Below are 12386 nucleotides of genomic sequence, written 5' to 3'. Positions count from 1 at the left end.
CCCCCCCCCCCCCAAGGGCAGGAAGTCAGCTGGGGTCATAGGATCCCAGCAAGATAAGCATCCAATTTACTCTTGAAGGTGTTCAATGTAGGTGCTTGAACCACCTCCGATGGCAGGCCCTTGGGGACTCGGACAGTAAAGAAATTCTTATGTCCAGCCTGAAATGGTCTTGCAGTAGTTTATTACCGTTCGACCTCATTATCCCTTGGGGTGCTCTGGTGAACAAATGTTCCCCCAGGTACTGGTGGTCACCCCTGATAAACTTATAGGTGGCCACCAGATCACACCTGAGCCTGCACTTTTCCAGGCTAAAGAGCCCCATAGCTCTCAGCCTGTCGTCGTAAGGTCTGTTTTCCTGACCTCTGATCACATGGCTCTTCTCTGGACTCTCTCAAGCTTCTCCACATCCTTTATGAATTGTGGGGCCCAAAACTGGATGCAGTACTCCAGCTGTGGCCTCACCGAGGCTGAGTGAGAATGACGGGAGAATGACGTCCTGGGATTTGCTTGAGAAGCATCTATGAATGCAAGCCAGCATTTTAGTTGCTTTACTAGCCACAGCATCACATTGCAGGCTCATGTTCATCTTGTGGTCAATGATGACCCCCAAGTCTCTTTCTTCCACAGTGCTAGCCAGCGTAGTACTGCCGAGCCTATAAGGATGCTGCAGGTTTTTCCTCCTAAGGTGGAGAACTTTGCATTTTTCAGTGTTGGACACCATTAGGTCATCCGCCCATTTGCTGAGCCTGTCCAGGTCAGACTGGATTGCCCTCCTGTCTTCTGGTGTGGATGCTTTGCCCCAAAGTTTGGTGTCATTGGCGAACTTGGCCAGTCTGCTCCTGACTCCAATATCCACATCGTTAATGAAGACGTTGAACAATATGGGTTCAAGGACAGAGCCTTGGGGGACCGCACTGGTCACAGGGCACCATGACAATTGACTTCCATCAATTACCACCCTCTGGGTCTGACCACGGAGCCAGGGTCTGACCACTCAGCCAGCAGATCATGGTGGACCCAAGGCCACAATTGGCCAGTTTCACCAAGAGAGGATCACGGGATACCAGATCGAAGGCTTTTTTGAAGTCAAGATATGTGACATCAATCTCTTCTCCCTTGTCCAGGTGATAGGTCACCTGGTCATAGAAGGTAATGAGATTGGTCAAGCAAAACCTACCCTCAACAAACCCGTGCATATCCCTCAGGATGTTAGCATCGGCCAGTCCATTAAGGATGGCCTCTTTAATAAACTTTTCTAAGACCTTCCCCAAGATAGAAGTCTGGGCCTATAGTTAGCTGGATCCACTTTCCTCCCTTTCTTGAAGACAGGCACCACATTGGCCTTCTTCCAGTCTTTGGGCACTACACCAGAGTGCCAGGAGCTTTCAAAGATCCATGCCAGAAGCCGCTGTGCCCTCTTGCTGCCTTTGCTCCGAGATGAAATAGAAATTGTTTGTGCATTGAGGATCGCTCCCTTGAGGAGCAACCACTCTTCCTGAACTCCCCTCCCCTTGGGGTCGTGATCTCTTAGGGCCTCACTGACAAGTCTCCTGAGCTGAAAACACCTGGTACACACTAAGCCCCAGAATATTTGTAACAGGCTGAAATAGAAGTTATTAAGACCACAGAAGAAAGCAACTAGTAAGTCTGGACATGAGGGGGTTTCAGGCTTAGGTTCTAATTCAGCACTTTACCAAACACACAGAACAGTACTACTTCAATGAGAAGAACTAATATAGTTGTGCAGATATTTCTTCTACTGCATTCAGTGATTTTACCTCACAGATATTAAAGTACATTATAAAGGATTAAAGCAACCAGCAACCACTTTTCTTTCGTTCTTTCTTGTTTCTTATTTATTTTTTGCATTCATTACGTAGTTTCAAATTCACCATAAAAAAGCATGTTCTACCATATGTTATGATGTAGTCTTTTGTTAGCAATACCCTTTCTTACAGAGACAGTTAGCAAGCCAAAACACCACAAGGATAATTGAATCTAACTACTCAAACAAAGGAAAAGCATCACTGGGGCATACTTCTATGTGCTCTACTGCTGGATTTGGTTCACTAGGAGAAAAGGGTTTGATGCAAAAAAAGAAGACTATGTATCTGGCTCCCATAATAGATACCACTGAACAACATGGTAATTTGGCCCATACATACAAATGAAGGATGGGAGCTTTTCATTTTCTATGGAAAAAAAGGAAAAAATGGTTGAGGGGAAATTGATACCATGTTCCATGGCGGAAGTTGCTTTCTTATGCTGCAACAAAAGAAGGAATATCAAACTTATATTGTGGTTAAGCTTAAGTCTTGATGAGACTAAATATTCATTTAGATTGTTTATTGTTTTGATTTTATGTTCTCTACAGTTTTTGATTCAATTGCTGAATAAAACGTTCTGTTTAAAAACCCTTTTGGCCACTGTCACTCCTCACAATAAATGAAGGTGTTCAGAATCCATTTTGATTTGCAGAGTTACCTTAGTCCTAAACTAAACGTGGAAGAATCAAAAAACCTGTATTGATCCCAAAGAGATACCAAAGGGAGCAATGCATGATCTGATCTGCTGATAAAAAGACAAAGGTCTATGATAGGTATATGTAAAGAATGGAACCATAATCTGGTCCTTAGGGACTTCCTAATAAAAATGTTGATGAGCAAATAATTTTATGTGCAAGAATGAGAAATAGAATGAGAACTAATAATAAATAATGAACATATTTGATTGCAATCAGATTTGATCTCATTGATTCTTAGTTTTCTCTATTTTTGCAGGATTCTTTTGCTTCTAGGATAGTGGAGGTTATTTGGAATTGTCCAACATATACACAGATGTTATGCATGTGAAACTTCCAAAGACTGATACAAGTCAATAGGGGTATGACATTTTGCCTCCCTTTTTGTCTCTGAAAATCTTACTTCTGCTTCCCTTTAACTCATATGCATGTGTGTATATGTATAAGCTTCAAGACTGTATTTACGAAGAGGTAAAAGCAACTGCTAATAGTAAGGGTATAAAAACTTTCAAAAGGCACATTTACTATAAGTACAGTAATTGTACAGTACTAATATTCTAATATTCATACTGTATCATATGTACTCGAATCTAAGATTAGCTTGAATTTAAGATGATCCCCCCCAAATTATTCAATTCTATACATGGAAAATTTGTAAATTTGTTACAAGTTTCCATGAATAGAACCAAATTACTGAGGGACTGTCTTTAATTTATTCCCCCTACAGCTGCAGAGGAACGGGGAGGAGCAGGTTATATGAGGAGATCAAACAGCCTGCCCCCTGTTTATGCCTGCCCCCCTCACCCTCCTTCTCCTTCCCCAGCCACTGCTTCCCCTTCTTCTTCCACCTCTGTTCCTCCTCCTATACTCCTCCTAGCCTCTGCTCTCCCTTTCTCCTCCCCCAGCCACTGATCTTTGCTCCTTCTGCCTCCTTACTCTTGCTCCACGCCAGCAGGCTCCATCTTCATTCTAACCTTGGGCAATGAGAATTGGCCCAGCCCAGCCCCTGTAGTAGCTGTGCAGGAGCCTGCTGGCATGGAACAATTGTAAGAGATGAGGGAGAGGGGCAGACAAGGGAGAAGATGCTGCTTGGGGTGGGGAGAAATCATGGGATGCAGAGGTGGCAGAGTGTGGGAGGGGGAGGAGTTAGGAGGTAGCGGCAGTTATGGCCCTGATGCCAGGTAGGGTCTGGAGCCAGAGCCACAGCAGCCACCTGCCCCCTACATTGCCCTCATACTCAATTCTAAAATGAGGGGCTAGCCTCCCCTCCATTTTTAATGGGGAAAAAACCCCTTGTTTTCAAATCAAGTAAATATGGTAACTCAACTGAAATCAAACTACAAGCCACATATATTTGTGGAAAACCAAGAATAAAAATAATTTCTGCAGATGTGAACAGGAATAGAATTCACATTTTTCAGTCATTCTGCTCCACTGAAATTATATCTCCATTTACAAAGAAATGCAATGAAACCAAATGATGTTCACAGACCACTTTGGGAAGATATTCTAGGTATAGGTATAGAAAGGCTTCTGGGCATTGTTAAGTAAGTCTGTTTGTTGCACGTATTTTTAATAACTTCAAGCACACACTCTATTTGTTCTGATCATTCCCAGAAGAGATTTATTGAAAAACTACATCAGACTTGAGGTTGAGTGGATGAGAAGCAGTCAATACAATACAAATATTGAGAAATAACTTTCTGTGATAGGTGAAAGCCTGCAGTTTGGCTCAAGCTGAAAAAGAACTAGAGAGATATGAATGTTAACCGAGAACCTACAGAATTGTGCATCCATTCATCTTTTTGTGTACTTCTTCAAAGGATGTTTCTGGAACTGTTAGAGCTGAAAATGAATTATAAAACTAAACCATGAAACTGGGAATGCAACATCTACTTTGACAATACAACTTCATACATGTAGGCAATGCTTACACTGCAGCCAAAAGTTGCAAATGCAACCTATGTGGACATATCTGAGCTAGCTTCAAAACTAGCTGCAAAACCCACCTCGGAGGGTCTCATCTCCTTCAGGTCTCTCACCACCTGGACACGGGAGATGTGGTAGATCTCCCTGGACACAGGAGATGTTATATACCTAGACTTCCAAAAGGCAAACAGAAGTCCTTAACTTTGGGAAGGCTGACTTTGCAAACTGAGAGTATTGGTTGGTCAGGCAATTAGAGGCCATACCCCACCCTAGAAAAGGGAGTACATAAGAAATAGTCATCTCTCAAAAACATAATCCTAGAAGCATAGGGGAAAGCCATACCATCTCACAAGAAATGCAGTCAATGGGCAAGGAAGCCCCCTTGGCTGAACAAGGAACTGTTGAATCTCATTAAAAACTCAAAAGAGAAGCCGACGCCAGCTGGAAAACAGGAAGCATCACCAAAGAGGATTACTCAACACTCACCCATACCTGTAATGGTTGAGAAAAGCCAAGGCACAAACTGAACTCAGGCTAGCTATAGGAATCAAGGACAACAAAAATTCTTCTTTAGATATGTGGGAAGTCAATAAAAGAACACAGATAGCATTGAGCCCCTGCAAGATCCAACAGGGCAACTGACATCTGACACCCAAGAAAAGACCAATCTCCTAAAAAACTTTTTTGCATCAGTTTTTCACCCTCCCAGGAGGATCACACTGTCAGGAAGGAACCATTCTGGGAGTAGGTGATGGGCCCAAACTCGATGTGGATTAAGTGAGGGAACACTTCGAGAAACTGGACGTTCACAAGTCCGCGGGCCCAGATGGAATGCACCCGAGAGTCTTAAAGGAGCTGGCAGACATCATTGCATTCCCCTTGGCAGAGATATTTGAAAATTCCTGGCACTCAGGCAAGGTCCCTGAAGACTGAAAAAGAGCCAACATGATCCCTATCTTCAAGAAAGGGAGGAGGGATGACCCCAGGGAATTATAGACCAACCAGTCTAATGCCTGTCTCTGGAAAAATCCTGGAGAAAATTGTCAAGGGATCCATCAGCACCAGATGAACGGAAGGCAAGCATCTAAATACCAGCCAACATATCTTTGTGACTGGCAGGTCTTGTCTGACCAACCTCATCTCCTTCTATGAACAGGTAACGTGCCCTGGCCAAGGGAGATGATGTGGATGTCATATATCTGGATTTCAAGAAGGACTTTGACCTAGTTCTCCATGATGTCCTCATGGTTAAGCTGGGGAACTGTGGCCTTGATCATTACACGTTCCGATGGCTAGGCAACTGGTTATGAGGTTGGGCCCAAAGAATACTAGTTGATGGGAGCAAATCAGCATGGCGTAGGGTGACCAGTGGAGTCCCTCAGGGCTTGGTACTTGGGCCGGTACTCTTTAATATCTTCATTAAAGATCTGGATTCCAGAGTCGGATGAAAACTGGCCAAGTTTATGGATGATACCAAATTATGAAGGAGGATGGTCAGACCATGGGACAGGCTGGGGATACAGACCAATTTGGATATGCTCTCAAGGTGGGCCAACCGAAACCTGATGGCCTTCAATGTAGAGAAGTGCAAGGTGCTGCACCTTGGTAGGAAGAACCCTCAACATACTTACAAGCTCAGCAGTGCTATGCTTGCTAGCACCATGTCCGAAAGGGGCTTGGGGGTCTTAATTGACCACAAGATAAATATGAGCCACCAATGCAATGCTGTGGCTGGGAAAGAAAAACAAACTCTGGCATGCATCCACCGATGAATCTCAAGCAAAACTAGGGAAGTCATCCTCCCGCTTTACTCAGCCCTTGTGAGACCGTAGCTGGAGTACTGCATCCAGTATTGTAACCATCCCCCCACTCCCTCCGACCACTTTAGAAAGGATGTGGAGAAGCCTGAGAGAGTCCAGAGGAGAGCCACTCATATGGTCCAAGGCCTGGAGGGCAGGCTGTATAAGGAGAGACTGAGGGACTTGGGATTCTTCAGTCTGGAGAAGACAAGGCTCAGGGGGGACTTGGTGGCAGCCTACAATTACATAAGAGGGGTGCATCAGGACCTGGGAGAACAGCTGTTCACCAGAGCTCCCCAAAGGATAACAAGGTCTAACAGCCACAAACTCCAGGAAGGACGATTTAGACTAGACATAAAAAAAAAAAATCTTTACAGTGCGATTGTCTAGGGTCTGGAACAAACTCCCCCCAGAGGTGGTGCAAGCACCTATTCTAGACTGTTTTAAAAAGCAGGTGTATGTATTTCTTGCTGGGGTCACTTGATCCCAGCTGACTTCCTGCCTATGGTGGGGAGGCTGAATTCAGTGATCTCATGAGATCCCTTCCAGCCCCGAATGTCTACGAAATCTACGAAAGCTATGAATCTATGATTCTGGGTAAACAATCAAGTGCTAGCCCAGGAGTGGGTAAAATATAGCCCACAGTTCAGATCCAGACCAATAAAGTGTTCTCTCCAGCCTGTGGCAGGTCCCTCAGCCCTGGCCACCCCTGGCCCAGGAGTGGGAGTAGCCTAGGCTGTGGCACATGTATCCAGTTCTGTTGTCCCCAGGAGTACAGTGTGGTGGGGGCAGCATGGCAGCTGAACTCCACTTCGCAGCAGTCCCCGCAGCAGCAGCTCCTTCTGGCTGCCACCACTACTGTCTCTGACACCACCAGACCCAGCCCCACTGTCCAGGCACCCTGCCCCATCTGCTCTACACCCACTGCAAGGGACACCGGCTGGATTGGCCCAGTAGGATCTCCATGGAGACCAGTTTGGAGGCAGAGTGGATGGGATAGGGCCATGGGCAGGCAGGGAGCAGTGTCCAGGAGTGGGACAGGTGGGCAGGGCTTGGGTGCAGGATTGTAGAGTGGTAATAGCCTGGGACCAGGGTTCATGGCAGAGCCACTCCCCCATGTTCCTGCCTGAAGAACAAGCTGCTATCACAGGGATGTGTAGGGAGCAGACTGCAGGCCTGCTCCAGTCCCCAATCCCACACTGTCATTGCCCCATAATTTTGGCCCCGCCAACCTGCCATGCTCCTGGACACTACTCCTCACCTGCCAGCAGCTGCATCCCATTTGCCCAGCTTAGCACACCCTGCCCACAGGGGTCCCAGGCCAGTCTCCATGGAGATCCTGCACAGCTGCTGCATCCAGCACCCCTGGCAGATAGGATCATTTGCCCCATCCCCACTGCACTGGCTCGGGTCAGCACCACCCACCTCCTTCACTGGGCTGGGTCAGCATTCCTCCCCACCCTCTGGACTGCAACTACTCACCAAAATTCCTAAAGTGGCCCTCCAGCTATTAACAGTACCCAAGTTAGGTAGGTTAAAACAACCTTTTTATGGCTATACAAACCACAGCCACATCTTTGACTACATGGTAGACATACTTTTCTAGAAGCAGGGGGCATCTCCTGATGTCTGACCACATACTACTACCTACATGGTGCAGGAGAATATCTACTGGTTGCAACTACTCCTTCCTGACTTGTAAACACAGAAGTTAAAGACTGTAACCACCTGACTCAGATTCTCTGCAAAGCTAGTAGAGTTCTAAAGCCATAAATGATCTTTCAATCTAGTTTGGTTACTAAGTCTACAGGAATAGAAGTTTTCTTTCTTAATGACAATTTTTGAAGTATGGTTTTCCAAAAATCTTAGTTTTTGCCCAAGTCTTCATTGCTGACCTACTTTTCTTGTGCTGTGTCAGCATAGTAAGTCAGAAGAAAGATGCTTTCTTTCTTAAAAAAATAAAGTTTGATAACTAAAAATCTTTGGTGGCAAAACACATGGCATGTAGAGACATCCACATCCTACCAGCAGGTTGTAAGATACTCCAGTATTCAAGGCATCAGAACTATTCTCAAACCTTTGACATATCTCAGCAGAAAGTAGAAAAAGGAAAAAAGAAAGTTTCTATTCATCTTAGAATTGAATATTTAGAAAGGCTCTTCACCTTTTATGACAACCTATGTAATAGACATTTTTCCCTGATAAATGACTGATTTTTTCAAACTGACTGGACAATAAAGACAGCTGCATGCTGCTGCTAAATTATATACACATTTCTTTCCTTGTTAAATAATATTAAAATAATTGACTGGCAGGGAAATTAATAGTAAACAGGTGTATTTGTTACATAATTTCATTCAAGAGTTTGCAAGCACACTTTGAGAGTGATTATACAATGGAGCTAGCATAATTATTCTAATTCACTGTTTTAGTTCCATATAATATTTGTAACTCATTTGCATAGTCTAGTTCAGTTAAATCATACTAAGTACATTGTACATAACTATTAGTTGCAGTCTTGAGGAATAGCTGAAGAGGATTCTGAAAGAACACTGGGTCAAAGATAGTATTAAAGAGACAGTGATGCCTCTGACAAACTTACCTTCTAGTCACTGCCTTTAACAGCATAGTGGTTATCAAAAATATACCTGAAGTGGGTCCCTATATTTCCAGAAGGAGATAACTGTGGTATCCTGGTACTTTAGTTTGGTATCTGAGGGCAAATGTTTACTTTCCAATGGTGATTACCAAACCTTAAAATATCTGTTTTTAAAGGTGTGTAGTACTCAGAAAATGTACTGATTTAATGTGTTGAAGGCTGAGTGTCTCTGTTTAGTATAAGGATAGGTAAGGTATATCAAGATTTTCTGCCTTTGACACCGTAAGAAAGCTCATCCTTCACAACATGAATGCCAGTTTGCATGGCAACAATTGACACCTGTGAGGGAGAGGAATATTTCTGGCAGGCCTAGTTGCTAGGAACTAGAATGAAATCATAAAACTTATTTAACCTAAGAATCCAAACTAGCTATCAGATTATAATGATTGTCAGGCATTCCCAATTAACTTGTCAAAAGAGGTGAAAAATCATGTAGTCCATCAACACAGACTTTTACCATAAAGCACCTTGCCCAAACTAACTCAGAAAGGCATTGATAACTTTCAGAGACCTGTTCATTTACAAAAATGAACCAGACAATGAATACATACACTAGATACCTTACTAAAGCTGGAAGGTCTAATTTTAGGCAACCTACCCCTGAGTATAACTTTGGATCAAGCATTTAGATGTCAAGCCTTTGTAAATCAAAAATAAAAGTGGTACAACAAGATCTTGTGCTTGACAGACTTTTACTGCTATTGTCAAAAGCAAATATCATGATCAGAGCATAGGTTATACAACTGCTTTGTGTAGTCTTGGCACCATTGTTAATCAAACACAGAGAGATGTCAAACAAGCCACACTATACAAGGCTTTACTGGTGGAAGGGACAAAATATTGGGGAATATCTAAAATTATTTATTGAAAGGCAAAAATCATTTGAACCCTTTTTATTGTAGCTAAAGAATAAAAAAAAATGTCAAAGTCTATTCATATTAAACACGTGTTTGTTTCCTATAGATTTCAAATCCCAGGAAAACACCCACTCAAACTTTGAATAAATTTGCATGCATAAATTCCTAGATGTCTGCAGCTGGAAACTGCATGTGCAAACACTTAGCATGGCATCTTCCTAATGCTTCTGGAAATGCCATGTCTAATACATATACACGTACAGCAAAACAGAAAATACATGTGCTAGGTCTATTCTTACCAATCATTCAAATTTAAGGTCAACCAGGGAAGAAGGTGCTTAAGACAGACAGAGGGTAGAATAGATCAAGAGAGGTGGTTTTTATATACATATAGATATCTAATTTAAAAAAGAAAGAAAACCAAACTTACATTCTGAAAGTACAAGACTTATTTTACAAACATATCTAATAAGAGAATAAAAAAGGCTCATGATAAAGCTACTTCCTTCATTAGTCTAGGCAAATTATGTGGAGACTATGAAATATCTTTACTAGTTTTATCACAAGTATAAAAATAGGAGGAAAGGAAGAAAGAGACCATCCACAGAGCCTTTCAACAAAGGTACCAGATAAACAGCTACACAACCAGTAATAAAGAATAAAACATACAGGCTATCATGAGTGTCAAATAATATAATTATAATGAAGCCCCAGGGCTGAAATGCCCGTAGTAAATATAAGGAAACCTAAATACTGTACTGCCTATCCATGATGAGGATGGCCCAGGTATTCTATGGTATAAAGTGGGTTATAGTCAGATAGGTAGTCCTTATGGGAGTACACACTGTAAACACAAATTCTTTCAGAAACTTGGGAAGAGAACTGAAAATTCATACTTAGGTGAGAAAAGTATAATATTACCATATTAAAATGTCTGTCAATAAGCACATGGTGCATGAGAGGCAAGCCAGAAAAATTAGTAGTGATGCTAATTAATGGAGATTGTGACCTAGTGGTCAAAACTGATATGGATACTTTGCAGAATTATTCTAACAAACAGAATATTATTATAGATAGGTAAAAAGGAAAAAAAAAACCTTTCTTATTAAAGCTTCATAGAAAATGAAAGACTTCCATACCAAGTGATGCAGATCAACAGAAATGTAATGTGCAGGACAATCATATGCTGATGGGGGGTTTGGTGGGTTTCCTAAAATAATCCTAAATATTTCTGAAGTCCTATGTTAGTATGATACTTTCCTATCAAGTTCACCTACTATAGAGGAAGGAAGCAGTGGGGATATGCATTAATGATCTAAAGATGCACAGATCCAATCAAATGTTACGCACATCTGATGCTTCGTGTACAACTCATTTGCTTTTAACTCTGCAGCATGCAGTTGCCGAATAACTGACAATTTAATGGAGCAAAGCATTTTGTGGAGTTAACCAGAAGATCAAAGACTGTACACATGAGGCACTGTTTACATATGTTTTCCCCCTACAAAATTTGGGAAAATGTGTTTCATTTTACTATGACAACTGACAAGCGGACAAAATTAAATAGTGCATCCAGTGAAGAACTGTAGTTTATCAAGATGCATTTTTAAAGCTACTTCTCTATTGCATTTATTTGCATATATTATTTAATTAATTGAATCCAGGTAGATATTTGAAACAGGCAATACTTTATTTTGGAGTAAGTCATGGCAACCAGCTTTAAAATTGATACAAAGTAAATTGTGGTTTAAACTTAATATGAGTTCTAGGATCTTGGTGAGGTACTAACATTTTACAGCCAATTATGCAATAATTATATGGGCTTCTCCCTGCTATTTTTTTTTAATGAAATTAAGTGTAATCCACCAGCAATGTCAAAAGAAACTGCATCTCATTTCCACATTTCAATTATGCACCAATGAGGAACAGGGGAGAAATTCCAAAGCACCTGATTAGTAATTATAGTATGCTAATCATAATGTTTTACTCTTCTTAGCAATACAGCTAGTCTGTTAAAGAAAGAAAAGGCAAAGTTAAAATGTCACTATTATACCTAAAACAAATACAGAATACAAGGTTATCATATTTGCCAGTGCCTAGATATATGACAAATATGACAGGTGGTTAAGAGTCATTAGTGATTGTGTGTTTAAAAGATGTTAAAACAGAGATTCATTCTTGCTTCACTTTGCTTCACTTATATAATTATGTGATTTCTGACAGTATATGATGCCAAGCTATTCTCAGCTTGAAATGACAATAGAAGAGAACATATTTTCTAACTGATAACAAAATGCTGTTGCTGATTTAAAATAATAATAAAATACTTGTCATTCTTTTTCCTCTACTTCACCAGCATTGCTACTGTCACTCGCATATGAAGCTTATACAGTAGTTACAGAGGTTACTTACTGGAGATTTATGGCAGAAAATAGTTGTCCTTTAAACCTACCTTGTCTTGGAAACTCATCTGACTCTCTGTGAACCAGATCAGAAACTCGATTTCCATAATGCATTCTGGTGTCATGATCATATGCCTTCAGTGTCTCACTTGAGCTATAGGACTTTTGAGTTGGTACTCTGCAGTCCTCACTGTCCAATGAAGAACTGGTATAACGGCA

General features: G+C 41.7%; 1 protein-coding gene across 1 annotated transcript in view; it reads right to left on the bottom strand.

The window, feature by feature from the left end:
- The window catches only part of LOC106722296 (teneurin-2-like), a 91736-nt gene extending 79356 nt beyond the window's left edge, over positions 1-12380 (bottom strand). The window contains exon 1 of the mRNA XM_014520754.2: positions 12218-12380. Coding sequence (XP_014376240.2) covers positions 12218-12281 — 64 coding nt within the window. The 5' untranslated portion in view covers positions 12282-12380. The remainder of the gene's footprint in view (positions 1-12217) is intronic.
- Between the last annotated feature and the right edge of the window lie 6 nt (positions 12381-12386).

This window comes from Alligator sinensis, unplaced genomic scaffold (assembly GCF_000455745.1).
Source record: "Alligator sinensis unplaced genomic scaffold, ASM45574v1 scaffold7_1, whole genome shotgun sequence".
In the NCBI taxonomy this organism is placed as follows: domain Eukaryota; kingdom Metazoa; phylum Chordata; order Crocodylia; family Alligatoridae; genus Alligator; species Alligator sinensis.
Note: the sequence above shows the minus strand (reverse complement) of the source record. Positions and strands in the feature narration are given on the sequence as shown.